The sequence below is a fragment of the Mandrillus leucophaeus genome, unplaced genomic scaffold (genome assembly GCF_000951045.1).
Source record: "Mandrillus leucophaeus isolate KB7577 unplaced genomic scaffold, Mleu.le_1.0 Scaffold298, whole genome shotgun sequence".
Lineage (NCBI taxonomy): Eukaryota > Metazoa > Chordata > Mammalia > Primates > Cercopithecidae > Mandrillus > Mandrillus leucophaeus.
In genome coordinates this window covers 4,487,986-4,503,159 of record NW_012103120.1, presented here as the reverse complement: position 1 = coordinate 4,503,159, position 15,174 = coordinate 4,487,986, and the positions used below count along the sequence as shown (strand labels likewise).

Below are 15,174 nucleotides of genomic sequence, written 5' to 3'. Positions count from 1 at the left end.
CCTAGGGAGCTGGGGCCATCTCCTTCCCTCCTGGTTCTGGTTTCGGTTCCTGCCACCCCATCTCTTTGGCCCCATCCCCCTTTGCCTATTCCTAGACCCATCAGGGGCAGCATCACAGACTCCCTGAGAAGGAGGTATGTCAGGTAAGGGAAAGGGTGAATGGGCCTGTTTCAGTGGGACCCTGGAGTGACCTTAGGCTGAACATGATTATTCTCCCCCAGCAATGGAGTATACCCACAGAAGACCACCTTGTGAATGGATGTGGGGGGAACTTGGATCCAGGGAGGAGCCCTGGTAGGGAGGGTTGGGGTGAGGCCCTGGTTCCTGCCTTTCTCTGACTGTCCCTGACTCTAGCTATTGATTTCCTGCCATTTCTCCTTCCTCTGGCCCTACCTACCTTATAGTGATGGTGAGATAGCACAGCAGAAATATTCCAAGCTCATGAAAGGAATGCAGTCACTTAGATCTAAGAAGTACTATACCCCTTTTGAAGATCCCATATGGGAAGACCTCCACTTGGGAAACTGGGAAATTAGAGGTGACTATTTGCCCCATATTCCTGCAGAGTTATTTTGAACAATAAGCCTCCCTTAGAGCATTCAAAATTACTCAATGTATAGTTAGTTAAAACTCCCAACCTATCAGTCTCACTACTGGCCTGTTCCAAAGGCATTGGTGGAGGTCTGAGGAAGATGGGTAAGTTGGTGATTTGGGGTTATCTTCCAAGAAGGAGGACAATGATGGGGCCTGGTCTTCTGCCAGGGGACCTATTTCTCAGTTCAGAAAGCTGACCTCATGATTAATGCAACTTGGAAAGGTGCACGAGTTCTGTGCATAAATTCTATATCCTCAGGCAAAAAAAAAAAAAAAAAAAAAAAAGGAAGAAAAAAAAGTGAGCAAAGGCATGAGAATACAGAAGCTTTACAATTTTTCTGGCTTCTGGTGGCAGCCATGGGATAGGAGTCAGGAACAAGGGAGGGAACCCGCAACTCTGGACATGACCCTGGCATGTAACTCTGGACACACTGATTTCTAAAAGAATTCAGGGAAATCTGCACAAAAAGTGGGAAAATGAGAAAAGATAGCTGGATAGGCCACCTATCCTTATTTCAAAAGACGTTAATGCCAAAGCCAATCTGAAATGACATCAGGCAGATGTGCGTAGAGTCAGAGACTGTGGCCCATGTAAATTGTTGCAACGACAGCATACTTTCTTCACAGGTACTTTCTTCACATCCACAGGGATGTGATCTCTGGAAATACAAAAGCCAGCCACCCCTCCTTTCCACTGCTGTGCTCTCCCTCTGAGCATGTTGATACAACTTGAACAGCTCTGCACTATATTTAGCACTAACCAAAATACCAATCGCCTAGACGCTACCTTCCCGTGCCCCTGAAAATTAGCTGTGTCTGCTGTATCTCTGTTCCAGTCAGACATGAGTGTACATGATACTGGAGGAACTGAGTCCAGGAACCATCATGGCCAACATCACAGCGGAGAATCCTGATGATGAAGGTTTTCCTAGCCACCTCCTCTACAGCATTACCACTGTTAGCAAATATTTCATGATAAATCAGTGTAAGGCACTCACCTCCATCCTTAAGTGCATCCTCTAATTCAGCCATTTGAATTGTTTTACAATGCAGTTGTCCCTCGACACCCATGAGAACTGGTTCTAGGACGCACCATGGATACCAAAATCCATGTATGCTCAAGTATCTCCTATAAAATGGCATAGTATTTGCATATAACCTATGCATGTCCCCCCATATACTGTATATCATCTCTAGATTCCTTATAATACCCAATGCAATGTAAATGTTATGTAGATAGTTGTTGTATTGTTTAGGGAATAATGACAAGAAAAAAATGTCTGTACATGTTTAGTACAGATGCAACCGGCCATTTATTTTTCCTGAATATTTTTAATCCTCAGTTGGTTGAATCTGAGGTGCAGAACCCATGGATACAGAGGGCTGATAGTATTTTTCTTATCTTCTGGTATGGGGCATGTCTTTCTGTCTGGGGTCATCATTGGTTACCAAGGTAATAGATGTATTAAAAGCAGCTGGCATGGGGGCTGGGCAAACTAAATAGGGTTGACAGCTATGTCACTCTTCACCTTTGTGGGGGATGGGGCGGGGGCGGTGAAGAGATTTATTTTCTTACCCATTGTTAGATTTGTGACTGAGACCTCTATAAAAAAAGACAGATTAACAAGAGAAAAGCATACAAATTTATTCAATGTTAAGTTTTATGTTACACCAGAGTCTTCAGAAATGAAGACTCAAAGAAACAGGGAAATCCATGTGTTTTTATGCTCAGTTTGATGAAGTGAGTAATTATGGAGAAGTATGATTGCAGGACAAAAGGGTACGACCCAACGATAATAAACCTGGGGAATTTAGCAAGGTCTATTTGTTCAGATTTTTCCTGGCATCTCTGTCTTCCAGAATAGGATGTTCCTTTCCTCCAGGTATAGGTAGGATACCGCTGGAATGAAGGTCTTATGACTGCTTCAAACGAAAGCCAGAGAGCTCTTTTATGGGCTGCTTCAGGGAAGAAGGGCAGGAGAAGGTCAGAGACCTTCCTGCTTCTGCTGTTTTCTCAAATGCCAAGGTGCCATATTTTGGGATAATGTGTCCTGAATCCCATCACCTTTTTCTCAAAGGCAGGTGTGTAAGGATGGATGGGTTACTTATCCTGAGGGTTCCCCGAAGTCTTCTGAAGAGAGAGGCTATACCAGTACTGTCCAATAAGAATAGAATCAAGTCACTTATATAATTTCAAAGTCTCTAGTAGTCACATTTTTAAAAAGTAAAAAGATATAGGAGAAATTAATTTTAATTAGGCATTTTTATTTAACATGTATGAAATATTATTTCAACACGTGATCAATACTTAAAAGTTATTCACGGCCAGGCATGGTGGCTCATGTCTGTAATCCCAACACTTTGGGAGGCTGAGGCCAGAGGATTGCTTGAGCCTGGGAGTTTGAGACCAGCCTGGGCAACGTAGTGAAACGCTGTCTCTACTAAAAGTTTAAAAATTAGCTGAGTGTGGTGATCCACACCTATAGTCCCAGCTACTCAGGAAGTTGAGGCAGGAGGATCTCTTGAGCCTAGGAGTTTAAGGCCGCAGTGAGCTATGATCATTCCACTCTACTCCAGCCTGGGTGACAGAGCAAAACCCTGTCTCCAAAAAAAAAAAAAAAAAAAAAAAAAAAAGTGATTCATGAGATATTTCATATCATTTTCTTTGGTACCAAGTCTTGGAAGACTGTTGTATGTTTTATGCTTACAGTACATCTCAATTTGGATTAGCACCATTTAATTGCTCAATAACTCTCATGTGACTAGTGGTAACTGCATGGGACAGTGTCATTTTGCTCAATCTGCCAGACCGATGGGAGTTATTTTCCCATCTGAATATCTCTGAAGGGGACGAATTCCCCTTCTCTGCACTTCTATAACCATCTTTTCCTGGGGCCTTAGTACACACCAGGCATTATGCTGAGTGATTATTCACATACATCTCATCTCAAGTACTCAAGATAGCAACTGAATGAACTATCATCATTCACATTTTACAGATGAGGAAACTGAGGCCTAGGGAGAGCCTCAGGCAGGTTAAACAATTTGTTGAAGGTCTTACAGCTTGTAGGTCGTGAAGTTCAAGTACCAACCTAAGCCACCTGATTCCTTGGGCCTGTCTTCTTAACCACTGCCAGACTGCCCCACTCCTGTAAGTCCTGATCGCATTACCAAAAAGGACTTCCAGCCTTAGACAATCCCCCCCAAAAAATGTGCTATTGGCTCCTTAGGCTTTCGGGCAAAGGATACCTATTCCCAGGAGAGCCAGGCAAAGGCAGTAATTGTGCACTGCCTCTGAAAACATCCTAATGCCCTGTCAGCTGATAGTGTAGGGATAACCATGGCTGAGAGTTCTGTTCACTCTAGTGTTGCAAAATTCAACTTTTAACAAGCAGAGTGAGTTTTTTTTTTTTTTCTTTTTTTGAGTATATTTATTAAGATTCTTTGGTCGCAGGTAACAGAAACTAAGGCAAAACAAGCTAACAAAAAAAAAAAAAAAGAAAAATAAAAGAAAAAGGCAGGGACATCTATCAACAGGATTCTGGGCATCTCCTAAGAAAATGTCAAAAGATGGGGGCATACGAAGGATGTGACTCAGTGCTGCTCCAGGGACCTAGGCTCTGTAGCTCCACAATTAGCCTGTGATCTTCCAATGTGTGCCTTTCAGTTACAAATTCTCCAATAAGAGAGCCCTGTGGGTCAAGCTGGAGTCAGTTATTCACCAGTCCAGTCCACTCTGGGCAAGGGCTGCCACCAAGGACCCAACTCTGGAGTGCAGTGTGAAAAATCCTAGAAGGGTCAGGCCAGATACCCCAATAAATGTCTAACAGAGGAACTTAATGGGTTTTCAAAAATGTATTTGTATAGAGATTATGCTCTGCATAAGCTCTTCCTCATGTTAAAATGGTCTTTTCCAGTTTTCTCCAAGTTTCTGTATTCCTTTTCATTTCTCTTCAAAGGGTCACATTCTAACCTTTGCTTTCTTCGTGACTGGTACAATCCAAGTGGCCCAAATGATACACCGAGATGCAGGTGAATTGAGACAAAATCCCACCATTTCCCTGCAAGTTCTAGTGAAGGACAGACCATATGGGGGTCAGGAGAATCACATCCAGATAACCTTCATTGTGGAAGACATCAGCAACAATCCTGCCACATGCCAAAGGTTCACCTTCAGGTATGCACACTTCGAAACTTGGGTTGGACATTCTACCTCTTTGGTGGTCCTCCACCCTTTGGCTTATCTGGTATATTCTCAGGAGGACCTGAAGAATTATAAGCATTTGGAGAAACAGCTTAGTAGAATAAATCGATGTGAACTGTTCACTTTTGTCCACAGGTTTCCTTGTTGTCATCCTTTTTTCTTCCCTCTCTTTCATTTTCCTTCTTCTTCATTATCTCCCTTGTTCACTTTCTTACTCTTAAGAATTATTTTTTATTTTGCTCCTTTCTATATCCTGCTCATCTCCGTTGGTGAAAAGGACCACAGGGACTTGTTAGGCCCTCTCTAGACCGTGCCTGTTTTTGTTTATTGCCACGGGTGGCAAGATGGGGCTGTTAGTTAGCAGTTATAATAGATGTTTGAGACTTAGGATCAGTGAATAGGAACTCCCAGAGAAACACACCACCAGCCAGATGAATAAATCAAACCAAGTACTTATGTAAAACCAAACAAAGCATCGAATTCACCTTACACAACTTAATTGAATATAAACAAAAGACATCCGAAAGGGAAAAAATGCAGGTACAAGTGGGATACAAGTGATTTTGTATATTTTGACTCATTCTTTATCCCACAATCTATTTGCTATTATTTTACAATAAAGTCGCTTGTGATTCTGGGTTAATATGCTTTTTGAAAACAATATTATCTTTCTACTATTTTGTCAGAGTCACATGATTAGTACTTTCTCACATAAGCCTCATCTCTAAGGTTTTGTTCCAGCCAGTCTCTGGTCTCCTGAGAGGCTGAAGAGGGCTCTTTGGGAGGAATTTGAGTTGTGGGGAGCAACTCCACAGTAGCCCTTGCTAAAAGACAGCCCTGTATCTCGAGCAAGGCTGATGACCAGGGTGGGTCTCAGTTCCAGATGTCCCCATGGGGTGAGTCTCCTGAGTTTATCTTTGAGTCATTTTGTAAGTTTTCCCCAGGTGACTCTGGACATAGACCCAATACATGCAGAGGACAAAGGACCCTAGACCAGCATTGCCTTGGAGGAGCAGGGGAAATAGAAATTCCTTTACTATACTCATGAATGTTTCCCTCTCCCAAATGGCATGCCTAGCGTAATGCTAAAGGATCCATGTGGCCTCGAGTCTGATATCAAAATGGTTAAACTCTGTTCTGGACGCACCACTGACTTGTCCCTTCAGATCCAGTCTCCACCCTGCTCTGTGCTCCAAGACACTGACCTGGATGGATACTGTATTAGTCTGTTTTCATGCTGCTGATAAAGATACACCTGAGACTGGGCAATTTACAAAAGAAAGAGGTTTAATTGGACTTACAGTTCCACATAACTGGGGAAGCCTCACAATCATGGCAAAAGACAAGAAGGAGCAAGTTACATCTTACATGGATGGCAGCAGGCAAAGAGATAGAGCTTGTGTAGGGAAACTCCCACTTATAAAGCCATCAGATCTCATGAGACTTAGTCACTATCACGAGAACAACACAGAAAAGACTTGCCCCCATGATTCAATTTCCTCCTATCAGGTCTCTCCCACAACATGTAGGAATTCAAGATGAACCTTTGGTGGAGACACAGCCAAACCATATCATCCTGCCCCAGCCCTTTGCAAATCTCATGTTCCCACATTCCAAAACAAATCATGCCTTCCCAACAGTCACCCAAAGTCCTAACTCATTTCAGCATTAACTCAAAAGTCCACAGACCAAAGTCTCATCTGAGACAAGGCAAGTCCCTTCTGCCTATGAACCTGTAAAATCAAAAGCAAGTTAGTTACTTCCTAGATACAATGGGGGTATAGGCATTGGTACAGCTGTTCCAAATGGGAGAAATTGGCCAAAATGAAGGGGCTACAGGCCCCATGCAAGTCTGAAATCCAGCGGGGTAGTCAAATCTTAAAGCTCCACAATCATCTCCTTTGACTCTATGTCTCACATCCAGGTCACACTTATGCAAGAGGTGGGTTCCCATGATCTTGGGCAGCTCCATTCCTGTGGCTTTGCAGGGTACAGCTTCCATCTCGGATGCTTTCATGGGCTGGCACTTGAATGTCTGTGGCTTTTCCAGGTGCATAGTACAAGCTGTCAGTGGATTTACCATTTTGGGGTCTGGAGGACAGTGGCCCTCTTCTCAGAGCTCCACTAGGCAGTGCCCTACTAGGGACTTTGTGTGGGAACTGCAACCCCACATTTCCCTTCTGCACTGCCCTAGCAGAGGTTCTCCATGAGGGGCTGCCCCTGCAACAAACTTCTGCCTGGGCATCCAGGCATTTCCATACATCCTCTGAAATCTAAACGGAGGTTCCCAAACCTCAATTCTTCTGTGTACCCACAGGCTCAACACCACATGAAAGTTGGCAAGGCTTGGGGCTTCCGCCCTCTGAAGCAATAGCCCGAGCTGTACCTTGGCCTCTTTTAGTCACAGCTAGAGCAGCTGGGATGCAGGGCACCAAGTCCCTAGGCTGCACACAACAGAGGGACACTGGGCCTGGCCCATGAAACCATTTCTTCTTCCTAAACCTCTGGGCCTGTGATGGGAGTGGCTCCCACAGAGATCTCTGACAGGCCCTGGAGACATTTTCCCCATTGTCTTGGTGATTAACATTCAGCTCCTTGTTACTTATGTAAATTTCTGCAGCTGTCTTGAATTTCTCCTCAGAAAATGGGATTTTGGTTTCTATCGCATTGTCAGGCTGCAAAATTTCCAAATTTTTAAGCTCTGCTTCCTTCATAAAACTGAATGCCTTTAACAGTACCCAAGTCACATCTTGAATGCTTTGCTGCTTAAAAATTTCTTCTACCAGATACCCTAAATCATCTCTCTAAAGTTCAAAGTTCTACAAGTCTTTAGGGCAGGGGCAAAATGCCACCAGTCTCTTTGCTAAAACATAACAAGAGTTACCTTTGCTCTGGTTCTCAACAAGTTCCTCATCTCCATCTAAGACCACCTCAGCCTGGATTTAATTGTCCATATCATTACCAGCATTTTGGTCAAAGCCATTCAACAAGTCTTAAGGGAGTTCCAAACTTTCTCATATTTTCCTGTCTTCTTTTGAGCCCTCCAAACTGTTTCAACCCCTGCATGTTACCCAGTTCCAAAATTGCTTCCAGATTTTCAGGTATCTACAGCAGTACCCTACTCTATTGGTACCAATTCACTGGATTAGTCCATTTTCATACTGCTGATAAAGACATACATGAGACTCGGTAATTTACAAAAGAGGTTTAATGGACTTACAGTTCCACGTGGCTGGGGAAGCCTCACAATCATGGCAGAAGGCATGGAGGAGCAAGTCATGTCTTACATGGATGGCAGCAGGCAAAGAGAGAGCTTGTGCAAGGAAACTCCCCGTTATAAAGCCATCAGATCTTGTAAGACTTATTCACTATCACAAGAACAGCACAGGAGAGACCTGCCCCCATGATTCAATTTCCTTCCACTGGGTGCCTCTCACAACATGTGGGAATTCAAGATGAGATCTGGGTGGGGACACAGCCAAACCATATCAGGTACCAACCAGCTCCCTTGCCTTTCAGTTTCTGGTTGGCCAATGGGGAGTCCTGGAAAGAGGGAAAGAGGAGGGTCAGTCTCCCTCCTCGTGAGCTGGGTACATCCCTCCCCTGCCTGAATATCTCCATTCCCATAGGCAGCTCTCTGTCCCTGGTGGCAGGGCCTGCTTCCTCCACTGGCTCCCCTGGGCCTAGAGGTGGTAAGGCTGCTTCACTCTCATGAGCCCTGAGATATTGCACTGTCCCATGAGATTTCCATATACTCTGTGAGCACCTTCTTCATAGTCCCTTTACTGACCCCTCCTAGAATGATCTTAATTCACCAGCTGCTTCCTGCTGACACCCCAATAACGTCAGTCACAATCTTGAGCACATAGTAGGTTCCTATCCTAACCTAAGCCCTACAAGTCCATCAGATGGGTGGGGATAGCTGCATGGGTAGTTAGGATTGTGACTTCCACACCTTTACATGCATAAATTGAGAGATGTCTGGGCCCTGGGGATGGAGTAAAGACAATTTGCAGCATCACACTTACACTTTATTTGACATTTTAAATCTGTGCTAGCACTCTTGGGTGGTTCCAGTACATCCTGGGAAGTTCCTGCCCTCTTCTGTCCTCCTGCTCTTCCTTGTTCCTCTGCCCTAAGAGGTAGGGGGTGAAGGTTAAGAAGTGAGAATGTCTGGAGAGTGCTGTGCTGTCTCAAACCTTCCTTGTCCATTTTCTCTCTTCAGTGCATATCTGTTAATTGTATATTTGGCTTCCTGCAGTCCAGATTCCCCTGGGGTATGGGAGGATAATTTGCAGACTGTGTTCCATATTAGCTGGTGAAACTGCAATTTGAATATCCTAGACTGTCCAGGCAAGCCCAAACAGAGTCCTGCTCTTGATAATCTTCCCTCCAGATTAGCCCTGAAGGCTGAAGTGAAATCCATAACTGGACTAACTGCATTTATTACTGAAGATAATCTAACCAAGGCTCAAGTCCCTTCTCTGGGCTCTTCTAGCGGGAGGACCTCTCAGCCACCCTATGAACGCCAAGATGTAAGGAAGGGCAACGAAAGGGACGCCTCCTCTGCAGTTCCAGCGGTGGAGGTCTTCAGCCTAAAGCCCAGCCCCGCGTCCCAAGGCTGCATAAGGGTGGGTGCGAGAGGGCTGAGAAGCCCTAACCTGCAGCACTCGCCATCCTCCCAGCCTGATACCTTCTCCAGCCGGACTATGTCAAAGCTAAGCACACAAGCAGGTCCAAACAGAACAAAGTGACAATGGCAGTGGTTCTGCCACAGTCTCTGACACTTGCTCTTGAATGTTTGTTCCCTCCTCAGAGGCTGTGGGCGCGGTCTCTGCTATGGAGTTCTTGAGAGCAGTTGGCAGAACCGGTGGGGTCAGCGCGGCTGCTGGAGGCAGCTCCAAGAACGAGATGCTAAGATGGGGTTAAATGTGCAAGGCTATTATTAGGGGAGATGCCTGTGGCAGAAAATGGGGAGAGAGATGGACAAGGCTGGGCAAGTCATCAGATCATGATGCAAGGCTGATCTGAGTAAAGGAAAGAGGGAGAAAAGGTAGTTGGACATATTCTAGGCTGCCATGCAGTCTAAGGAGTGTTCAGTTAGGGCACTGGGGGTCCTGGAGTCAGTGTCAGCTGACACAGGACAGGAATGAGCCTTAGTATCTTTGCCATGACCAGTTGTTGCTACGTGGCCTCACCACAAACACAGTGATGGATTCAGAGCCCAGCAGCTGAGGCCGATGGTCAGTTATGCTCTCATGGTTGAAGGTCTTCCAGGCACATTCTCATGACAGCCACGATATATTTTTGTAAGAAATTCTACCAAGGCAAAATATGATTAAGATAGATAGCCAAAACAAACAAAAAAGAAAGAAAAGCCACAAATTCCTCCCTGCTTGCTCTGCATGCATGCTCCTTTGCAATGTGATTTTGCTGTTCCATCAAGAGATGGGTCTCCTTGAATCTGAACTTGACCATGTGAATTGCTTTGACCACTGGAGCATTAACAAACATGGCACAGCAGAGGCTTGGAAAATGCATGTGCATTGGGATTTGCCCTCTCTTGTTACTTTTGGAACCCAGAGACCTCCATGCAATGAGCCTAGACTAGCCTCCTAGAAGATGAGAACAACAAGAAGCAGAAACCAAGCACCTTCCCACCACTGGGCATGTGAGTGAGGCCATCCTAGACCATCCAGCCCCAGCCAAGCTGTCAGTGACCACAGAGACCAGCTGAGCCACATTTAAACCAATAGGACTGTGGGAAAACCTATAGTACTGTGAGAAATCGTAAATGCTTGTTGTTTTAATTCACTCAGTTTGGGGATGGTGTGTTATGTAGTAAAAACTACTTGATATCATTTATGTCCATTTTATAGATGGAGGAACTGAAACCTGGAGACAGGAGAAAGCCCCTCAATGATTTGAAGCCTCAAGGTGTTCATTGGTCTCCCTCAAAGCCTCCTACAGCAAGCTGGGCTTGATGGGAAGGCTCTGAGTTTGGGGGTAGCTTTATTCATTTGTGTTATTTGCCTAAACCCTGGAGTCTACTGAGATTGAGACTCTCAAATTTGACCATTAATAAACATCTTTTGGATGAATAATATGAAGGTGTTAGGAGGCCCTTCTAGGCCATTGAAGCCACTAGAACACAAGTCAAGGAATTCTCAATCTTCAAAGCATGGGAGATGAGGGGTACAGGGATTCTCCCTAGCCCAATTAGAGACTCCTTCAGGCAGGAGGTAAAATTTGTATTTCTCTTCTATTCTTCTTCACAACTGTGCTAGTCTTATAAGTCTATTGTTCATTCATTCAACAAATATTTATTGAATGTGCCAAGAAACAAGCAAAGATCCTTGCCCTCATAGAGTTTACTTTCTAGGAGGGAAATAGACAATAAACAGAATAAACAAGAGAAATATATGGTACATCAGATAATGATGTGTGCTGGGAATTAAAAATAAAGAGAGGAATAGGAGAGGAAGTACGGGGCAGGGAATATTGCCATTCTAGATCGGGTAGCCTCACTGATAAGGTGACATTTGATTAGACAGATGAAAGAAAGTGAAAGTGTGAGTCACGTGGGTATTTGGGGGGAGAGGATTCCACAGTTAGTGCAGTGATGCTGAGGCCAGAGCCTCATGAAGAGTTCAGGGAGCACCAGAAGGCCAGAGTGGCAGGAGGAGAGTGAACAAGGAGAGGAGCTAGTGGGAGACGAGTTCAGAGAGGAAAAGGCAGGCACGTCCTGAAGCATCCTGCAGATCAAAAGTGGGACTTTGAGTGAAATGAGGAGCCATTTGGGGCTTAGGAGCAGAAGAGTGACATGATCTGACAACATGTTAACAGGATCCCTCTGGCTGCTGTGTTTAAAATAGCCCAAAAGGTAGCAAGGGCAGAATCAGGGAGACCAGTTAGGAGGTGACTGCAATGACCATGGACTCACTTTGAATTGCAGTTAAAGTAGAGGTGTCTAGCCCAGGACCCATGTGAGAAGGAACAGTCGATTACCATTTGTTGGGGGAAATACTGGATTGTGTCTTTTCACCAGCATTATGGTGCTGGAAAGAACAGCCAAGGGGACGTTGCTTCTTGACCTGAACAAGTTCTGCTTTGATGATGACAGTGAGGCACCAAACAACAGATTCAACTTCACCATGCCATCTGGAGTGGGGAGCGGCGGCAGATTTTTACAGGATCCAGCTGGCTCTGGGAAAATTGTGGTCAGTTAATGGTCATTGCATCATTAAAAGGGCATCGGGAATTGGTCCAACATGCATCATGCTTTTGCTGCTCCATAGAGAGAAATTTCCAAGGTAACCCCCTCTCAGGGCGACCGTAACTGACAGGCTTAATAGTGAGCCTGTGTTCCCCAACCGCTCTTTATTTTACCCCGGTTCCAGGAATCGTTTGTTACACATAGTTGTGCCTGGGCTGCTAAGGACTGGATTCGTTCTTGCATAGCATGCAGTTTGTGTGCCTGCTTAGCATGCCTTCACAGACACATCAGTGCCCTCTGTGCTCAGGCACTTTTGTTTATTTGAGTGCTCATTCACGGCCCATAGAGGTGTGAGGTGATAGAAAGCAGGGCCGGGACCTTGAGTGTGTCTGGATAAATTCCACACCGTGGAACCGCTGGAGACCAGAGGAGAGTGAGACAGTGAGGATGTGTAGGGAGCCCCCTCCCTGGCAACTCCAAGGGACAAAAGCTGCATTGGAAGAAGGATGGACATGAAAAGTGGGTCCCAATGAGCGGAGTTAGACCTTTCCTTACAGAGTTCCTGCTGGAAGGTGGTGGGGAAGGAGAAGAGAAAAATGAAAGGGCTGGGAAAGCAGCAGCCTCAGGGAGGGAAGCCAGCAACCCACTACCCTTCCCCTCACCCAGCTTTCTTCTCCACCTCCCATCCCAAACTCTTCTTCAATCCCCAAGAACATCTCACCCACTTTATTCATAGTGCCATCTTAAAAATAATTTCTATTTTTTTCTGTTTAGGAAATTAATACATGTTCATTGTAGAAAATATAGAAAGCACAGAAAAACATCACCATTCACTGATAACCAGTGTTAATAGTTTGGTACATGTCCTTCTTGTCTCTTTTCTATAGATATATTTTATGTCTATTTATACATATATGCATAGGTATATTTTATTTTTATTTATTTATTTTTAAGAGACCGTGTCTCACTCTGTCACACAGGCTGAAGTACAGTGGTGCAATCATAGCTCACCACAGCCTCAAACTCTCGAAATCCAAGGCTCAGGTGATCCTCACATTTCAGCCTCCCTAGCAGCTGGGACTACAGGAGTGTGCCACCGTGCCTGGCTTATTTTTTAGGTTTTTCTAGAGATGGAGTTTTGCTATGTTGCCCAGGCTGGTCTCAAACTCCTGGTCTCAGGCAATCCTCCCACCTTGGCCTCCCCAAGTGCTGGGATTATAGGCATGAGCTACTGTGCCCAGCCTGCATATGAATTTTAAATACAGTAGTGCCCCCTTATCCACCGGGGATATGTTCCAAGACCCCTAGTGAATGCTCGAAACCACAGATAGTACCAGACCCTAAATAAGTTATGTTTTTTCCTTCTATACATAAATACCTATGGTAAGTTTAATTTATAAATTAGGTACAGTAAGTATTGACAATAATAATAATAAAATAGAAAAATTATACCAAAATACTATAACAAAAGTTATGTGACACTGGGCATGGTGGTGCACACCCATAGTGCCAACTACTTAGGAGGCTGAGATGGGAGGATCACTTGAGGCCATGAGTTTGAGGCTACAGTGAGCTATGATTACACCTGTGAATAGCCACTGCACGCCAGCCTAGGCAACAAAGGGGACCCCTATCTCTAAAAAAAGAATAAGGAAAACCAGTTATGTGAATGTGGTTTCTCTCTCAAAATATCTTATAGTGCTGTACTCACTATTTTCAGACTGTGGTTGACTGCAAGTAACTGAAACTGTCAAAAGCAAAACCACAGATAATAAGGGGGGACTACTATAATGAAGTAACCCTGCATATAAGATTCAATTTTGTGCTTTTCTTCAACGAATCTGAAGTTGTGATCCTGAGCAATAGTGCTTAATGAACATCTTTGTACATAGATTCTCTCTCCTGGTAAATCATTTCCATTAAGTTCACTAGCAGTGAGCAAAGGTATGGTCATAACTTTTTAAAGTTCCTCATTTTTATGGGCAAAGTGTTCTCCAAAAGCGTTTTGCCAATTTATATATCCACTAGCAGTATATGAAAATATCTCTCACAGCCTAATAAATAGGATTGTTTAATCTGTATAATCTACTATCTCTGTTTTAGTCTAGCTGATTGGTGATCTAGACTATGAAAATCCAAGTAACCTAGCAGCTGGCAATAAATATACGGTGATAATCCAGGTGCAGGATGTGGCCCCCCCTTACTATAAAAGCAAGTATCATTTTGTTTTATTTCATGAATGTCTTTCTTGAGTATCAATGACTAAACTCTGCTGGGCAATACTCGGTATTGTGCTAGGTCCCCCATCTCACTAGTATTGCCCTCATGCAAGGACCCCCTCTTTCTCGGCTGAATTGCAACATGTAAGAGTCTTTGAAGGGAAATGCAAATGCCATCATATGACTTCCTTGGTTAAAGCCTTCGAGCATCTCCTGTAGCTGTCAAGTTCAAGTTCCAACTCTTTGGCTTGGCATACAAGAATTTTCATCATTTGGTTGCTGCTTAATTCTCCGGCTTCACCTCCTGTTACTTGCTTCCAAGCCCCCATTTTTTTCCAGCTGGGCAAACAGCTTGAAGTTTTCCAGAGTGAATTATGTGGTTTTATACCTTGGCATTTTTGTATACACCTGCAACACCACCCAATATCGTCCCTGCCCCATTTGTCTAATTCTGTCCTTATAAGGCTCAGCTTGTTCTTTCTCCTGGAAGCTGTTCCTCCTCTGGGTTCTGTAGTACTCTGTGCGCTCATGTGCTTATCAAAGGGTGACCACCCTCAGCATCTAAAAGGCAGGAGCTCCCGTGTCTTAGTCACCTGGTGTCCCCTATGCGCAAAGCCTATACACAGGAGATTCTTTAAAGACGTTGAATAAACAAATGGATGAGTATGGATTTGTGATTGAATGTGTTTCTATTTCCATTTTTAGATAATATCTACATTTGTATCCTAACAAGCCCAGAAAATGAGTATCCTCTCATTTTTGATAGGCCATCCTACGTATTTGATGTGTCAGAAAGAAGGCTGGGTAAGTAACAGACAAGACACAGACCAGAGGGCTCTCAATGGACTCCGTCCAAACGTGTGTTCTGCGGAGTGGAAAGCTCCCTTCTGGAGGCCTCGCATGCTGTTGTGCACAGTGACTCACAGCTGATTAGTATTTAG

The 15,174-nt window shown here is 44.4% G+C and overlaps 1 protein-coding gene across 1 annotated transcript in view; it reads left to right on the top strand.

The window, feature by feature from the left end:
* The window catches only part of CDHR3 (cadherin-related family member 3), an 85,633-nt gene that overhangs the window by 42,336 nt on the left and 28,123 nt on the right, over positions 1–15,174 (top strand). Inside the window, 5 exon segments of the mRNA XM_011986385.1 lie at positions 1,435–1,579; positions 4,582–4,771; positions 11,847–12,018; positions 14,123–14,225; positions 14,939–15,037. Of these exon segments, the coding sequence (XP_011841775.1) occupies positions 1,435–1,579; positions 4,582–4,771; positions 11,847–12,018; positions 14,123–14,225; positions 14,939–15,037 (709 nt within the window).